The 18,449-nt window shown below is 36.5% G+C and overlaps 1 protein-coding gene and 2 long non-coding RNA genes across 4 annotated transcripts; 1 reads left to right on the plus strand and 2 right to left on the minus strand.

Annotated features, from left to right (window-relative positions):
- Window positions 1-1,506: 1,506 nt before the first annotated feature.
- LOC145224632 (cytochrome P450 2U1-like) lies at window positions 1,507-9,134 on the minus strand. Of its 2 annotated transcripts, none has more exons than XM_080091170.1 (9): window positions 8,825-9,134; window positions 8,623-8,768; window positions 8,445-8,547; window positions 8,232-8,341; window positions 7,693-7,814; window positions 7,043-7,155; window positions 6,800-6,944; window positions 6,578-6,741; window positions 1,507-1,984 (listed from the first exon to the last, which is right to left on the minus strand). In XM_080091170.1, exons 1-9 carry the CDS (start codon window positions 9,080-9,082, stop codon window positions 1,673-1,675), a joined length of 1,473 nt encoding a protein of 490 aa, XP_079947296.1. In that variant the 5' UTR covers window positions 9,083-9,134; the 3' UTR covers window positions 1,507-1,672. The 2 variants fall into 2 exon arrangements, with proteins under 2 accessions (XP_079947296.1, XP_079947295.1); XM_080091169.1 differs by lacking the exon at window positions 1,507-1,984 and adding an exon at window positions 5,143-6,508.
- A 4,162-nt stretch (window positions 9,135-13,296) lies between these two features.
- LOC145224801 (uncharacterized) lies at window positions 13,297-16,829 on the plus strand. Its single transcript, XR_013859750.1, has 4 exons — window positions 13,297-14,708; window positions 15,066-15,292; window positions 15,378-15,450; window positions 15,759-16,829. It is a non-coding gene; the product is annotated as an uncharacterized LOC145224801 (long non-coding RNA).
- Window positions 16,830-16,974: 145 nt separating this feature from the next.
- Window positions 16,975-18,442, minus strand: LOC145224802 (uncharacterized). Its single transcript, XR_013859751.1, has 2 exons — window positions 17,405-18,442; window positions 16,975-17,280 (listed from the first exon to the last, which is right to left on the minus strand). It is a non-coding gene; the product is annotated as an uncharacterized LOC145224802 (long non-coding RNA).
- Window positions 18,443-18,449: the final 7 nt, after the last annotated feature.

Genomic DNA, 18,449 nt, shown 5'->3' on the forward strand with positions numbered 1-18,449 from the left:
GTGAAGAAACGGATCCCTGGTATATACAAAAAACATTTTATTTTTAATATGCTTAGAAACTGTAGATAGTTCCAAAGTTGCAGTAAATGTTTTATTTTTCTGATGCATCTCTTCAAAAATAGCATCAATAAAATCTCGTTTGTTAGTTTTTTGAAATGTAGAGTCGTACTGTATCACTCCCTTTTAGAACTCATTTGTACAAACGGTATTATGAATATTAGCAACACACTTTTAGCTTACCTACTGACCAATTACACCGGTGACGTAGTACTTAATATCAAAATGCTCGAAGCTGGAGGCACGTATTGTAACCAAGGAAACAGAATAAGTAAACCGACGAGGTTATTAATATCCGTTGGTACGTTGAGCCTACGTTGAAAGAAATCTGTTTTAACGTCGGGCGAATACAACTCCAAATATCACATTTGAAACTGTTTTCGTTTGAATTTGCTGCGATAAAACTCTTCTTTCAACGTACACGAAAGTTAATTTTTTTTCTGGTAGGTATGACTATATATCCAGTGCTACATAAACATTACATTAAAATGTACATCAATTGAAAACGATTTTTGATTTCGTTTCCTAATTTCCGGGTTCTTGAAATCAGACCCCTCCAACACACGTGCTTCCATACTTTTTTACCATACCGAACCTAATTACTGCCAATACAATTAAGTTACTTAAATCAAGTTTCTTCTGGAGTAAAAACCCCGGGAGAGTCATTAAGCCAATATTTAGTTGCAACTAATAACCATTGGTCGTGCAATGGTGTGAAATTACATGGCCTTCTTCTGATTTAGAATCTTACAACTGCCTAAAAGCCAAGCAAGCACAATTTTGGCAGACTTAAGATCCAGCAAAGTAAATAAAATTAGTCTATTTGTATCTTGCTAATTATTTTAAATATGTATGTTTTCGTGTTTGGTAAATTCTGAATTAAATCTCTTTTGGGTATATAACAAGAATTGGTGTCAAACTTAAACTAAAAGCATAAACGAGACGAGACCTAACTGTGTGTTTTGAATTTATTTCAAGTATATTAGCTTAATAACCATCCATTACTTTTTTGCTCAAAGTAAAAAGGTTTTTGATTGGGGGTGATACTTAGTTTAGTCATGCAGATGGCATATCACGCACACAGCGCTTGCGAACTTACTGATTAATGCACACAGTTTTGTCTGGAAAAAGGTTTCTTTAGCAAGCTGCACAAATCTTAATTTTGGTTAAAAGTTTAATAAATTGATGGAAACAACGAAAGAAAACTCACCAGCGCACATATATGTTCTATATTTTAAAAATTCAAGCAAAAACATCTTAATAAAGTGTTACTGGAATACCAGAAGACCGACTGTATATTCCTTTGTGAAAAATAGTCAATATGTGCTTCAAGCTTGAAAATAAGAATTATTCCTATGAACTGAGACAAGGTATTTCATACTTCGAAAATAAAAACAGCAAACAAAGTAACATAATGCATAAAAGTGTCATAGATCGGAGGTTTTCAACCGCAACTACTCTTATTTGCTGTTAGTAAATACATTTTATAAATCAAATTTTGAAGTATGTGGGATAATAGGGTTAACGAACTTGGGAGTAAATTTAATTTTCAAAATCTGCAAACAGACAAATGTTAGAAAAATGTTAAATCTTTGACTTTCATGTTTGTTTAAATCTATCTTTCCTTTGCAATAACTTTGTATTTCAGAGGTGAAAAGACAAGACTATTGCAGCCTTTGTCAATTTCGAGAAGAGTGTTATCTCCTGGAAAACACTCAAACTTTTGAACCAATGACGTCACGAACAAAAACAGTTCAATCTTTGCCAGTTGTTCTCCCAAGCAATGACGTGGACCAAGCGAGAACGGTATGACGTGATTTGATTTGACGAAGTGACCATCTGCCTCTAAATGTCGTTCCGGTTTAAATTTTTCTGGTTCGTGCCACAAGTTAGGATCGTTGTGGACTGCCCAAATGTTTGGTACAACCTGCGTAATCAAGCAAAATTAGCAACCCAAAAACATATATGTCTTTCCACAGATAAAGCAAAATACCGTGGTTCTTTTCGGAATTTTGAATCCTGCTGTTTCAACATCTGTGGTTGTAAAATGTGGTAAAGATAAAGGAACTATGGTGCGTTGAACTTTATGAATAAAAGCAGATGTGTAAGGCATTTTATCTTTCATACATTAGATCAGGGACGGGCAACTTCTCCAGTCGGCGGGCCTGATATGGGAAAATGAAGTACTTGGCGGGCCGGATTCCTGAATCAATACATTAATCGCGCATTTATCCAGTGATTTAAAACGCATTTTGGACCTAATAAACCAAATACAATCAAGAACTTCACAATTACAATACAGTCCAAACAATCTAACTGATATTATAAAATTATTCACCACAGCAAATTTAATGCATACACAACAGACTTAGATACTGCTGAAATACTAACTAGGCTACACGTGTGGAAACAAAGGAAACCGTGAAAGCAGGCCACACACAAGGTTGGCAGTTATGTCGTAACAATGGATTTATGATGCAATGGTACGGCGGGAAAGTTTTTTGCTATTGGGGAGCGTTACTGTTCGTTACAACTATAATTTGACATAGTAAGCAAGTAGTGGGGATTGCGGCAGACTGTGGCTGCGGGCCACATTATCATGTAAGACCAGAAACTGTCTGTGGGCCGCTCAAAATCCCGTCGCGGGCCGTATGTTGCCCGCCATTGCATTAGATGGTTAAGATTTACAATAAAAAAGAGATAACGCCTCGGCCTCAAAGATAAACAATTTTTAATCTCCCCAACTGCTACACCTAAATCCGTATCTGCCAAATTAATTTGCCAATAAAAAACTGATGGCGAGTTATAGTTTGTAATTGCACCCATTTTTACTAATGGTTGTCAAAAAAACCTTTTAAATTGAGTACAACAAAAAGTTACCACCTGAAAGCGTAGAACTAGTGTTAAAAACTTCTCCTTTACACAAATTTCAGTGTTCGTTTCCAGTCAAAAATAATAAAAAATGCAAAACTATTTTTTGGACAAAACCCAAAAAGTCGGGATTAAATTTTGGGTCGAAATGTCTCGATTTTGGCAACTTTCAGTGATGTGAAATGACTGAAATGTTACCATTATTTTTTTTTAAATAAACAATATTTGGCACATAGTACTGTTTTTCAATATATATGTATACATATATATCGTAACCAGGGAACAAGAAAAAACAAACCAAACAAGGTATATACTGTATTTTGGGTCAGCATAACTACAAAGCAATAAAAAAAAGACATTTTAGGAGACATGGGCAATTCAGAATACTAAACTATGTAATAATGCTTTTTCTTTCTTTTTTCCACTTCCTATTTTTATTTTTTCTAGTGTATAAAACAAGCCAAATGAAAGAATTTACACATTTTTGCATTATAATTGTTTGTTTATTTATTTTAGGTAATGCGGACTAGTATGATATTTAATTGCTAATTGGTTGCAAAATAAAGATTTTCACTCTGTACGTTGCTGGAGATCATGTTTGACAGAATCCGCTGTGAAGAAAATTCTGGTAAAATTTATTTCAGCTATGTGAACGTGCACAAAAACTCTCCAAGTACATATAATATAAAATAATTTATTACCTAAATTAAATTAATTCGCTACACTTTTAGTTAACAGCAGGTCATATTGAGATTGGAAAAAATCCATACAAAGCACGCATCACTCGATAGCGAGGATGCAAAGCACGCATCACTCGATTATGTTTGGGCACGAAGTGCCAAGCGGGTTTTTTTTGTTTTTTTAAGTTTTTTTTTGAGATTTCGATTAAAATTAGAATTTTTCAGGGCCTAACTTTGCTTACTTATAATTTCAAATTTTTGGTTTTCGAGAAAAAAAATGTTGTTTGCAACATCCTGCGTTTTTTTGGGGGGGGAGGGGAGATACATTAGTCGCCCCGATGGATTTATTCTTCTGGCAGTATGTTGGATTTCCCTTGTAACCCGCGCAAGTTTTAGATTTTGACGCGTCAGAGGTTGTCCGTGAAATTTCGCACAGCTCTCATACATAACTCTGATAAATGTTTTGTATTTTTTTATATTTACGTTGCGCAGCAAAGTTCTATGACGTCACAAGCTCTCGCCAATAATTCACATAAATCAGTCAAACGCAGGTAGGTACGCTAAATGTTTATAAAGATCAGTGGGTAGGCATGGCAATAAAGTGACTTCTCAGCTAGGCAAGTTACATAAAAGAATGGTATCTGCCTGGAAGATAATTACCTACAATTAAGAGCAATTTGGCATTCATAAATCATTCAAGAAGAAAAAGTCTAATAGCACAAAAATGAACCGTTTTTTGAATTAAAGTGAATCGATGTAGACTGTAGAGCAGTGGTCTTCAACCTTTTTTACAAGCGATCCCATTTCAAAAGAAAATAAAATCAGCATTTACATGCGACCCCATTTTTTCCGATAGAGAGAAAAATGTTTTAAGTAATGCCGAAACTGGAACTATTTTCATGTAAATATCCCAGCTTAATTTTGAAGTAGACTTTAAATATTAGCATTCACGCCATTCAGCGTGCATTATTACGCTTAAATGTTAAAACCCAAAAGTTTCATTTAATATTGAAAATCTAATTTGCGTTAAAACTCACCAGTTTGTAGAAATCAGTTAATTTTGCATTTTTTCCTGTACCCCACGTAATATTATTGACACAATATGTCATTCATAGGACTTTATCGCGTAACAATGGGTTGGACAACTTGTGTTTTATATTGATTATTGCATCACAATGATTAGATTGTGACACGAGGTACGCGAACTAGAACAAAAACGAATCATTTTTTGGTAATAAATTTAAACGCCAATAAATTGATATTATAGCGACCCCAGAAAAAGTTTAGGCGACCCCACTGGGGGTTGCGACCCAAAGGTTGAAGACCACTGCTGTAGAATATAGCAGAGCAGCTGCGCGCGCAATTTAGCAAAAACAGTGTAAATTCGTTTTATTTTTGTTCATCTTTTTGTCGGATAGTCTTGTAGGCATTACATTTAAGTTGCGTCAAAAGTCAATCAGTTCGCGCCAATCTGCGCAGAAAGTCGTAATTCCGCACAATCATTTTTAAGAAACAAAAAAATTCCAATCTTGACTGTTGCAAGCCGGTTAATTCTGCTAATTTTGTATTTGGAAAACATGAATTGCAAGCATGTCGTTAGTAACAGCGAGAATTATGGAGGTGTTTAACGTAAACCGTCCAAAAAAACACACGAGCAATGTAAATCATCAAGCAACGTTACCACATGACAACCACATAATATCTGGTTGGGTGTAATGTGCAAACGCCATGGCTACAAATACTTATTTAATTCTTTTTGATTACAGATCAAAATGCATTTACTAGGAATACAGATAAAAAAGTACACAACAACACTACATGTCCAGATTACACGTTGTATGAACGAGCAAATGGTGAACAAAATTTAATAGGTTGGTTAAGCACAGACGTTGATGAAATACGCACCTGTAGTAATGCCGTTAAATCATGTGACTGTTTAACCAAGGAAGACGCATAAAAGTGAAATTAGGAAACTATTAGGTGTAATTAGGATCAGAGTTGCAAGCGGGCCCGAAATCTGAACCCGAACCCGCCCCGAACCCGAAAGTATAAGCCCGAAGCCCGGCCCGAACCCGAAACGTTTTTGAGAAGCCCGTTTGGGCCCGAAATTTTGATTGACAGGTCTATCCACGAAAACCTTGCAACAAAGTATAAGAAAGAAAAAAGTGAGAAAACAACAAAAACAATGAACAATCGTTGACAATGGGGTAAACAATACGTTTTAGAGTAGGGTGGGCATTAGGGCAAAGCCAGAGAATTGTTACTAAAAATGGCGGAAACGGAACGAAAAATCAGGCCCGTTTTGAGCCCGTTTTCTGACAAATACCTAAGCCCGAGCCCGGCCCGAACCCGGCCCGAACCCGAACCCGGCCCGAAAAGCCCGGCCCGACTTGCAATTCTGATTAGGATACTACAAAAAAGCGTTCCGATGATCTATGATGATCATATCCAACAGTTGTGAAAGTTTCGTAAATTAAAAAAAAAAACATTTTATACAAAACATGCCTAAAACCAGTAAACAATATGTGTCACCGTCGTAAAGAAGATCCATAACGGTGCATGAATATGTTTTAATGGTTAATCTATATTTATCTCTCCTTGGCGACAATTTTGTACGTCAGGGGCGTAAAGACAGCGCTATTGCAACCTTTCTCAATTTCAGGAAGATTGTCATCCTCTGAAAGGAACTCAAAATTTTGAACCATCGACGTCAAGAACAAAAATAGTTCAATCTTTGCCAGTTGTTCTCCCAAGCAATAACGTGGACCAACAGAGAAAGGTATGATGTAGTTTGATTTGACGAAGTTACCGTCCGCATCCAAATGTCGTTCCGGTTTAAATTTTTCCGGTTCGTCCCATAAGTTTAGATCGTTGTGAACTGCCCAAATGTTTGGTACAACCTGCGTTTTGACAGCAAGGTGAGCAAGGCGATTCTATTTCAGTCGCACAATGTATGAAACAAATCTTACAGTCGTTCCCTTTGGAATGCTAAATCCTGCCACATCCACGTCTTTGGAAGTACAATGAGGTACGCTAAACGGAACGAGGGTGCGAAAACGTTGGACTTCGTGAATGAAAGCGGAAGTGTAAGGCATGTTATCCTTCATTGACATTGACGGCCTTCCATTTTCGCCTACAAATGAAACGTTTATTACTTGTGAAAAAAATTATACATATATTTTTAGGCATACCAACAACACTTAAGATCTCTTTGAACAACTTTGCTTGTGTTTCTGGGTAGTGAATGAGACAAAGTAAAGCCCAGCGCAAAGTACTGGTGGTTGTTTCAGTCCCAGCTTCAAACAGATCCCTGATGTAGTGGAGTAGCTGTGGAGTCTGTTACGTGAAAAAAATGCATTTGTACATATATAAAAAGCATTAGTTCATATCGATTGTACAGAATATAAATTCTAAAAGTTTCCAAATTGTCTTACAGTAAAAGTTTCTTTTTCCTTGTTCATCTCCTCAAGAAAGGCATCAATAAAATCTCGAATGTCATTGTTTTGAAAAGTGGATTTGTGTTGCTTCACTTCTTTTTCGAACTCACCTGCACAAACGTTAGGAATGTATCATCTTATGCAGGGGTCACGAAACTACGGCCCGCGAGGCGGATCCGGCCGCATTTTTTGGTTTGCGAAATCGTATTGATAACTTTGCAACATTCAAAAATTAATCTACTCCTTACGAGAGTTTTCCTGTCGCGATATGTAGAATTGATTGCATAGGATTACAATGCCCAGTGTAGATCCAAGGCCAGTTTGTTACGTCACAAACAAGTGGTAATTGTGCGCAAACAATTGCCTTCTTTGATTGCTTATTATGTAATATACAAGCATTGCTCTAAAGACGAGACTAACTTTACAATTCAACAGTCGCATCACCGGATATTAAATGGGATTGGAGAAAGACCATACCTCGGCGCCCCTAAAAAAACGCCTCGCGGGCTAAGTTTGATAAGACGGCCGTATACGGCATGAAAACTATGCGGGCCGCGCGAATGATCATTACGTTTATCCGGCCGGCAGTGAAAAAAGTTTGGTGACCCCTGATCTGATGCAACAAGTATATAGCACCTCCTACTCACCAAGTATAAAGACTTCTCCTTTACGCAGTTCCTTCATCATTCCTGACGCTGGAGGTACATATTGTAGCCACGGAACAAAGGAAAGCAAACCGAACAAGGTATTCGTTTTAGGGTCACCGTACCTATTTCGGATAACAACAACGTTTACTTGATAGATATATAAGCTATTGCTGCCAGACATAGTATCAAGTTTAACGAGCTCTTCTGGCAAATGTAATTTTATTCCGACGTTTCGACGTCCTATAAAGGTCGTCTTCATCAGGGTAAACAACACTGAATGCGACTAGTACAGTGCACGATAAACAAAGGAAAAAAATGGAACGCAACAAATGTTCTTTGTTTATCGTGCACTGTACTAGTCGCATTCAGTGTTATTTACCCTGAAGACGACCTGTATAGGACGTCGAAACGTCGGAATAAAATTGCATTTGCCAGAAGAGCTCTTTAAACTTGTTTACTTGATAGATTTCTGCTGAGAACAAGTTTTATTTACAAAATGTTTTACTGCAAATTACAGGTATTTGCATTTATCAACCAACCATTTATCCAGTTCTTGAAGTAGTCCGGTAAACCATGGATCGTTATATTCGAACCGTCGACCGAATACGACTCCGCATATCACGTTGGAGATCGTATTGGATAGAATATGCTGTTAACAAAATAAACTTACACATGTAAAATATTCTGTGTCCAGCATTCATACGAATAGCCAGTGACATTATGATGAATTGTTTTTTTTACAAAAACCGTACATTAATTGTAAATGGCCGTCCATTTTGCTTTCGAATTTCCTCGTTCATGTAAGCAGCTTCCTCCAACACACGTACTTCCATGCCTTTCTTACCCATGCCGAACCTAAGAAAGTAAATATAAGTTGTGCAAACAACTTTAACAGGTTTGGTTACGGTTTGGTTTTGTGCTTATATTTACCCACGAAGAGTCATCAAGCCAAATTTTCGTTGCAATTTCCATTTCTTTCCATAATCCACCATGACAAGCCCGTGACCCGCATTTATGTCTTGAAACACAGGAATGTTTGGTCGCCCCGAAAATGACTCACCTTCGCGAACCAATGTCTGCAGAAAAGGTACGTTATTCACCGAGTTTAACAAGTTTAACTTAAGCTTTTTACCTGTTGAATGGCCTCGAAGTCGTTTAGAACAATCCAATCTTGACGGCCAAAACGAGCGGACATGATGGAGCCGTATTGATTTTTCCATTTTGCGAGAATTCGTTCAGGGTAAGCATCAAGAAACGGAAGTATCCCTATCAAGGGAAATCCCCTCGGACCCGGTGGAAATTTTCTCGGTCTGCGATACCAGTAGTAAATTCCCAGCACTATTGCAATGCAAGCGGATACAGTCGTCAAATTGCAGCATTCAATCGTCATTGCGTTAGGTTTTTACTTGTTTTTTTGTCTCTCTGTGATTTGCACTAGAAATTAGTCCTAATGTATCTCATTTTACGGTCAAAAACAATATCATTCGATATACTACAGATGCTTCGTTATATCAAACTTACAAACCAAATTAAAACTTCCTCGCATTTAAACTAAACATTGCTGCTCACTTTGTACCTCTTTAACCTAACAAAACGGTGTGCCATTACTTTAAGCCTTGCTTCATTCAAATATGTCATACAGCGTGTTCATATCTCGTGCAATGCGCTGTGCGCGTGATGTTGTATTGCCTACTTTTGATTTAGATGCCTAATGTTAGGCATTTGTAACTTAATCGTAAATTCCTTGCGCAGCATGCTTTCATGCGTTACTTGTTTAAAGTGGTCACAGGTTTCAGTGAAATACATAGAACTTAATTACATATAGCTGATTTGTTATCAAAATCTATTAAGCTTTATGACAATGCAGGCCAGCAAAATCGTCAAGTTGCAGCAATCAAGCAATTACATTCTGTAATAATTTCGAGCGGTGTGCTAAGACGCACTAGTTTATGACATCTTTCCTTTTGAAGTTACAAAGGTTATTTACATCGGGCTTCCAAATGTCTTCTGATTTAACTTTTTATACAGTGTATTGTAATATAGTTGTTTAAACACTACACTTCATAACTACATCCTATAGTATCAAAAAATCTAATTCTAATAAGCTAAAAGGTAACTCATTGCAATTAAAATGCAGCTATTGCTTAAACGGCAGTTATTTCTGACAGCGCAATTGACAAGCAAGTAGTTCAACTCCACGTTAGCGACAGCAGTCATGTGCTGAAAACGACCGGCTTTTATGCGTAACGCTCTAATGGTAGTCACGGGATTCGGCAGAACAAACACAATTTCGTCCTTCTACGACCCCTCGTTTCCATTGAGGCGAGCATGGTGTGCCAAAATCGTTCTATTACAAAATCGAGAAACAGCAAACGTTTTTGAAAGTGTACAAAACTGACTCTTTGTACGTTTATTACCGTATTTATTCGGTTAAGTTCTTAAGTTTTTTGACCTACAGATTGTGCGGCTTTTTCAGTCGAGGGCAAATGCGGCCAAACCATTAACACAAAAACCGGAGGTATTTTGTGACGTTGTAGGTGTCTGGTTTTTGACAAACGTTTCTCCTTGGAATAAACCCTCGTGATGTGTATTGTTCGCGATCAACTGGAATGGGGACACGTGATCCTCGCGCCATATCCAGAAGCGAATCCCATGACAGACATGCGATTATACATTAAAAACTGACGCGTGTTTCTCACAACCAACCTTGAAATCTGTCCAGGTCGAAAATGCACTTGGGGCCAAGCACACAAGGGTTGACTATATTGCGCAAGAGTGGAAATCAAAGCTGTTTTCACAATGCTAACACCATGTTGCAAGGCAGCATAACTGTACGTCCCAAATTATTTTTTAACTATTGCACGAAATCAATGTCTAAAGTTTCACAATCTACTAACTGAAACATAATCTATCAACTCGTTGTCCACAAAAAATACAAGCTAAAAATATATTGTGTTGTTTATAAGTTACATCAATAAACTTCCTTTAGAGTCTCATCAACGAGTGTATTAATTTAGTATCGTATGATTATTAGAAAACAACCAATAGAACAGAGATTTTAAGTTTGGCCTTGAATAAGAAAAAATAATCGGTCTTTGATCGAATACTCGGTTTCAACCCAAACCCTTCGAGGCGTGTTATTAGTTTACTACCTTGAGAACATAAAACCCGCCATGCTTAACGGCTTTAGTGGCTTTATTGTGTTAAGGAGAAAGGCGCCACGGTACCGAAACCCATCACCTGCTAAATAAATGCAAGACAATGAGAATTTTCGTACTTGATTGAGTGGGGCGGGCCGCGGTGGCCGATTTCTTCTGTTCAAACAAACGAGCTTGCCACTCCACTGCAAATTCTCATCCACCTTTTTCGTGATTTTTTACCCACCTGTTATCCTAAAACGTGAAATCAAACGAGCCTAAAGCGACCGAAGGTGAAAATACCACGCTTTTTTTGTTTCTTTGAATGGAAGGTTTCATGCTTATAACTTTGGTTAAGGTTGTATTATACTTGTTGTGTTTTAACTTTTTTTTGATCCAAAAAATACTTTTTTTTATACCATGTAGACTTTGGTAATGATCAAACCTTTAAAAAGACGTTTCAAATTGGGTTTCCGCCCATTAGCTATATGGGTTCGTCATGTGTAAATCCATTATATGGTTGCTCGTGGCGGTGATGAAGACTTTAAAACTAGTTAAATAAGTTTATTTCGCTTGATTAAAGAAAACATGGCGATACAGCAGCACTAAAACATTCAGGCTGGAAATAGCTGCGCTAGTAAAACGCTATGAAGCGCAACATAGTAACGGGGACAAATGGTTAGTACCCAGCTAACACACAACGTAGTTTCGACGTTCGGAACCAATTTTTTTACACAAAGTAAATGTTGTGGGAAAGTTTGCCAACGAACGTCAACAAATCACGTCTTGCTACAGTTTTTGTTACGTAATAACTTACATGACGTTGAAATTTGGTAAAACCTAACGTCAGGCAAAAACATTTATACAACCTTTCCAGACGTGTTTTAAAACGTGAAAAAAACGTATTTTGTTAACGTTTGAAGAAAACCTGTGTGCAACTATATTTGACGTAATTTTAAACGTTTTATTGACGTTTCATCTGAACGTTGCAACAAACTAAAATAAAACTGTTTTTGAACGTCATACGTGACGTGGAATTCACGTTTGTTTCTGACGTCAAATTAAACTTGTGTACAACCGTTTTCGACGTCATTTTAAACGTTTTATTAACGTTCTTTACTAACGTTGCAACAAACTGCAATACAACTTTGTTAAAACGTCATATGTGACGTAGAATTGACGTTTGTCTCTGACGTCAAATTTAACTTGTGTACAACCGTTTTCGAAGTCATTTTAAACGTTTTATTAACGTTGTTATGTAACGTTGCAACAAACTGCAATACAACTATTTTAAAACTTCATACGTGACGTAGAATTCACGTTTGTCTCTGACGTCAAATTTAACTTGTGTACAACCGTTTTCGACGTCATTTTAAACGTTTTATTAACGTTCTTTTGTAACGTTGCAACAAACTACAATACAACTTTGTCAAAACGTTATATGTGACGTAGAATTGACGTTTGTCTCTGACGTCAAATTTAACTTGTGTACAACTGTTTTCGACGTCAGTTTAAACGTTTTATTAACATTGTTTAGTAACTTTGCAACAAACTACAATACAACTCTTTTAAAACGTCATATGTGACGTAGAATTCACGTTTGTCTCTGACGTCAAATTTAACTTGTGCACAACCGATTTTAACGTCAGTTTAAACGTTTTATTAACGTTGTTTAGTAACGTTGCAACAAACTGCAATAAAACTATTCTAAAACGACGTATGTGACGTAGAATTCACGTTTGTCACTGACGTCAAATTTAACTTGTGTGCAACCGTTTTCGACGTCAGTTCAAACGTTTTATTAACGTTGTTTAGAAACGTTGCAACAAACTACAATAAAACTATTCTAAAACGACGTATGTGACGTAGAATTCACGTTTGTCACTGACGTCAAATTTAACTTGTGCACAACCGTTTTCGACGTCAGTTCAAACGTTTTATTAACGTTGTTTAGTAACGTTGCAACAAACTGCAATACAACTTTGTTCAAACGTCATATGTGACGCATAATTTACGTTTGTCACTGACGTCAAATTTAACTTGTGTACAACCGTTTTCGACGTCATTTTAAACGTTTTATTAACGTTGTTTAGTAACGTTGCAACAAACTACAATAAAACTATTTTAAAACGTCATATGTGACGTAGAATTCACGTTTGTCTCTGACGTCAAATTTAACTTGTGCACAACCGTTTTTGACGTCAGTTTAAACGTTTTATTAACGTTGTTTAGTAACGTTGCAACAAACTGCAATAAAACTATTCTAAAACGTCACATGTGACGTAGAATTAACGTTTGTCTCTGACGTCAAATTTAACCAGTTTACAACCGTTTTCGACGTCAGTTTAAACGTTTTATTAACGTTGTTTAGTAACGTTGCAACAAACTGCAATACAACTATTCTAAAACGACATATGTGACGTAGAATTCACGTTTGTCACTGACGTCAAATTTAACTTGTGTGCAACCGTTTTCGACGTCAGTTTAAACGTTTTATTAACATTGTTTAGTAACTTTGCAACAAACTGCAATAATACTAGGCCTATTTCAAAACCTCATATGTGACGTAGAATTAACGTTTGTGTCTGACGTCAAACAGTTCAAACGTTTTAGTACCGTTATTTAACAGGTAAACTACAACTGCAATGTTATATACACAGATGTTTTTAAAATGAAACGTCAATTCCAAATTGCAGGTTTCTACAATTGGTTTTCCGTGTCCGTACCAGCTTTTTGACCGCTTTTCGTGTTCGAAGATTTTGAATTATTACGCCATAGGTCGCACCATAACATTTCAAAATCCGTCATGCAGGTTTGATTCTGGGCGCAGTGATCACTTTAAAAGTGTTTTCAAACCGCTCTCCCATGAGCTCCGATGAGAAAGCTTGTAGTCCTTAATTCATTTTTGGCGCGATAATTACTTAACTTATTAATTTTTCTTTTAAACGCATGTACAAATCATTACGACATAGATCGCAAGATTCAAATTCAAAATAGTCACGCACATTTTGAATTTTGGCGCGAAGTGACGGACTTTGAAATTCCAAACCCCGCTGTTATGGATGGACTTCGGTTCAAAAGGTGTAGAACTGTAGAAGTGTTGTCCGTGTGGTGGACTTCAGAAATTCATAATGCGTTAGTCAACTTTGAGCAGATATTTTCCTTATTTATTCCCACGATTATTTTAATACAGTTCGAGTGAGAGGCCTGAATTGCCTGAAGTTGAACTATTTTGGAGATATTGTCTGTCTGTTTTTATATTATTTCAGATTGGTATGTTTTAAATAAGAATATGAGTGGTGTTTGCTGGGCACAAGCCGTATGTTTAACGTTTGTTTACACTAACATGTAATATGTACAGATTGTTGCACTGTTATTCATTTTTACATATTTACCTGCTATTTTACTTGATAATGATTTGGATATATTTACTTAAAAAGTCACTATTGTGCTATTTGTAAAAAAGTATGCTAAAGTTTTTTTCTAGAAAGTAAGCTATATAATGTAGGCTATACATTTGGATAAAAATTGTCCACTAAAATCAATTAGTTAACTAAAATTATTGATTGTTTTTGACACACACTTATACTTAATTAGGTCATGTACCATCATAATTAGGAAATGCTTGTTTTGTTGTTTTATATTTACATTGCAGTTTTAATATTCATTACATTCAATTAATACACACTAAACATGTGTGAATTTTTCATAAAACTACTTTGTGCTGAAGACACATATACTTGTCATATTGGTCATCGGAACGAAAAACTTAAAATAATTGAAGACCACAAACGGGTTGCTAAACATTAGTACATTACCAACTCATGTGTCAAAAGTATCTTTATTGCCCTGCAACACATACAGATGGATCAGTTTTATGTAAGTTATTAGTAGCCAATAGTTGTGTATGTGTTTATAGCCTAAATAATATAGAGTGCAGTATATGTTGTAATATGTAAACTACCTTATATGCTGTTCTTCTCTTTATGCATGATTATAAATATATTAGGTAAAATTGATTATATTATTTAATGCTGGTCATATTTATGTCAAAGATTTTGCAGCTGTTTGCAAATTTGCTCTGTCACATGGCAAAAAAGTGCAGCACAATGAATGAGCAGTTGCAGATAATTTGTTTTAATTTGCTGTTTTAGTTGTTGGAATTGAGACTCTTTTTCTTTCCAAAAATATAAATAGTTTTTATATTTACCACTTACTTTTGGTTTTGTGTTTTAGCCTACAAGTTACACATTTTTGGAGTGATGCTAAAGAAGAAATGGAACTTGTGACAATGCAAAATCTGTTGAAAGCCCCCAATCTAGTGGCAACTATAAGAGCTAGAGGTTTTTAACTGCAAGCAAACTGAAGACAAAATCTTTTAGCAAGTCTTAGTAAGTTATAAACTAATTTATAGTATCTGGAAAATGACAAAAATTATCGGAACAAACAAAGGACAGCAAAAGGTATAGTTCTACTTGCAGAAGTTTGTCTAACAAAGCTTTACTGACTTGTATACAGTATTTACATTTGACAATTTTTTTATTATAGGCTGGTATTCAAAGCAAAACACTGGATTCCTAAAGCACCAGAAGAGAAAATTTTAAACTAGTCTGAATACAAAGTAAGTTTATCAACAGTACAAACTTAATTTTATTCTGGCCCTAAGGCTGGTCCAGCTCTGGCCCTATTTGCTTGATTTAGTATGGTAGAATGTTGAAATATGAAGCAATGCACAGTGTGGAATGTTAGTTGTTTGTCCTTTAAAAGAACTTTTGGTAGAAAATGTTTTAAACAATTAAATAACACATGCTACCCAAACCTTTAACAAATAAGATTTTAATTTTGTTTGTTTACCTAACAAAATTGACATATGTTGCAATAAATTATACCTAAACGACTAAAATGTAACAAATTGGATTTGATTTGCAGGGTGGAAGTGCCGGGAATCTTTGTCAACATCCTTGACTTCAGATGTGAGAAGTAAAGATTGTTTTTGAAAGGCAGAGATTGCCATGGACTTTGATTTAAAAAATTCTATATTTTTCTGACACTGCTTAAAATGTTTATTTGTTTCTGCTATAATTATGTTGTATTGATAAGCTGCAGACAGTGCACACTGTTTCGACCTATAAGGTCTCATCAGTGCAGCTGGTGACGAGAGATCGGCCGCATTGGCTAGTGCAGCCACCAAACGGCACTCCAGTTTGTGGTGAGCAACAGGGTACAACCCCATACATCACCCAGTCTGTGCGATGCCACAACTGGGCATACAGCACAAATGAAACTGGCTCACAGTGGCCAAGCAACTGCTTGGGAACCACAGTGAAGTCGGCTCAGTGTCACAGTATCAATGTAAAAGCATATGAGCCAATAAATGATAAGCTGCAGACAGTGCACACTGTTTCGACCTATAAGGTCTCATCAGTGCAGCTGGTGACGAGAGATCGGCCGCATTGGCTAGTGCAGCCACCAAACGGCACTCCAGTTTGTGGTGAGCAACAGGGTACAACCCCATACATCACCCAGTCTGTGCGATGCCACAACTGGGCATACAGCACAAATGAAACTGGCTCACAGTGGCCAAGCAACTGCTTGGGAACCACAGTGAAGTCGGCTCAGTGTCACCATAGTATACTAACATGGTAGTCCAGCTATTGTTACCGTCACGCTTGATTAACTCTGCACGCTTGTCGGATGCTTGCATTGAGTTGGGTGCCTTAAGAGCAGGAAAATGACAAAACTGTGCGTGTGTGGTCGGTTGTATGCATCTACCATGTGTAATATTACTACGTTTGGTTGGAATTATGCTGTTGGAGGGAATTTACTGAGTTTTTTTGCCTTTTAGTCCTTCTTTAACCGCGTTGAAGTGATTTTAGCGTGGTTTTACCTAACATATTCAAGGGTGCATAAAGCTTGTTACGGATCAAACAAAAGTCTGGTGAAAATGGAACTTTTCCAAACTGACTGCATTTTTAATAAACTGATGTTTAACGACTTTGACCCCGACCAGGAACTCGATCCGGACAGACGGAAAGTCAAGCTTAAACGAAGACCATATTTTTTCCAAAGTTACTCATTTTAAACTGTCAACAAGAGGTAGATTTTTCCTAAAAGAACTGATTAGATGAGAAACCATGCAAAAGAGTGATGTGAAGCAAAAAGTTTATTTGAAAAAAAATCAAGGTACAAAAACAATTTCTAGACATCATAAACAAGTAATAAAGTGGTGCAGAAAAACAGTCAAATGCTGTGATAAGTAACATGGAGTTTAAAGTATTTGGAAGGTGATGTTTTGTTCAAGGCAAAAAACAATTTTGCAAAAGTAAGTAAAATTGTTAGCAAGTTGTCCACCATGCAATCACAGGGCCAGCTGGTTTCTTTTATGGAGCAAGGGCCTGGAAGTCTCACTTATCCTTCATTAGAGTTACTTCAACTTTCTCAAAGTGTGTACCTGAAATGCTTGAAAGCTAGACTTTTTTTGTGTATTGCAAAAGTTTTCTATGATCCTCATTATGAAAGTTTCCAACATAGGACATGTGATATTCTGAAAGTTGATATGGATAAAGAGAAAGTACCCAATAGGTTTTAATATTCGTGGATTTATTTATTCATGTCTTGTCGTTCACGTTTGCCAAAAAGCTCTTTTCTAAAATGTTCCAAAGGTCTACCAAGCAAACCAAAAAAGAGGAGCTCTGAAAAATAAATCAAAATGACTGTCAAAAGTGCCTGTACTTTCTGCACAAATGTGCTTCTTTTTTCAAATTACAAAATATGAAACTACTTCATTTTAGCTTTTTAATAATAATGTTATAGCTAACAGTAGGCTACTATGAAAATCGTATCCGAGTGCAGTATAAAGCCAAGTGATTTACTAATTAGGATTTTGAAAAAAGAAGCTGTAGAAGTAAACAGTGCACACTGTTTCGACCTATAAGGTCTCATCAGTGCAGCTGATTAAAAGACATATGCCATATTGGTTAGTGTAGCCATCTGATGGCCCTCCAGTTTGTTGGAAGTAACAGGCAGAACATTAATTCCTCACCAAATCTGTTCAATACCACAAATGGGTATAAACCACAGAAAAAAAACTGATTTTTAATGCCTAAGCAACTGCTGGGGAACCAAAGTGATGACAATATGATTAATAAGCCAATAGATAGATGATAAGTAAGCTGCAAATACTGCTCACTGTTTTGACCTGTAAGTTCTCATCAGCGCACATGATGATAAGACATAGGACATGTTGGCTAGTGTAGTAACATGCTGAAAAACCTTGCCTCGCCAATTCGGTTCATTGCCGCAATTTTAAAGCAATTCTTACAAAAAAGATGCCTGTCTATAAGTTTTTAAAAATATACTTTAAAGAGTTCATACAATTAAAAGCTAAAAACGTTTTAATAGCTCTACATACATTAAACAATAAACCCAATAACTAAAAAACTTCAAAACAGACACAAATTTGTCTCCAGCGGCTTTTAAAAACTAGCTGTTTACCACGTACCTCATACAAAACTTCAGGCGACGTGCAGTGTTATTCATGCGTAACCGAAATGCGCAGGATAATAAAAGAAACGAGAGGAAAAGAGGAGCTGGACTACCATGTTAGTATACTATGGTGTC

Source organism: Phallusia mammillata, chromosome 4 (assembly GCF_965637545.1).
Source record: "Phallusia mammillata chromosome 4, kaPhaMamm4.hap1.1, whole genome shotgun sequence".
NCBI classification, from domain to species: domain Eukaryota; kingdom Metazoa; phylum Chordata; class Ascidiacea; order Phlebobranchia; family Ascidiidae; genus Phallusia; species Phallusia mammillata.

Coding starts and splice junctions, on each gene's coding strand:
- LOC145224632 (XM_080091170.1), bottom strand. CDS start 9,082: ATGACGATTGAATGCTGCAATTTGACGACTGTATCCGCTTGCATTGCA. Junction 8,548..8,622: donor GGCTTGATGACTCTTCGTGG/GTAAATATAAGC, acceptor TTACTTTCTTAG/GTTCGGCATGGGTAAGAAAG. Junction 6,945..7,042: donor AGGAAAAAGAAACTTTTACT/GTAAGACAATTT, acceptor TTCACGTAACAG/ACTCCACAGCTACTCCACTA.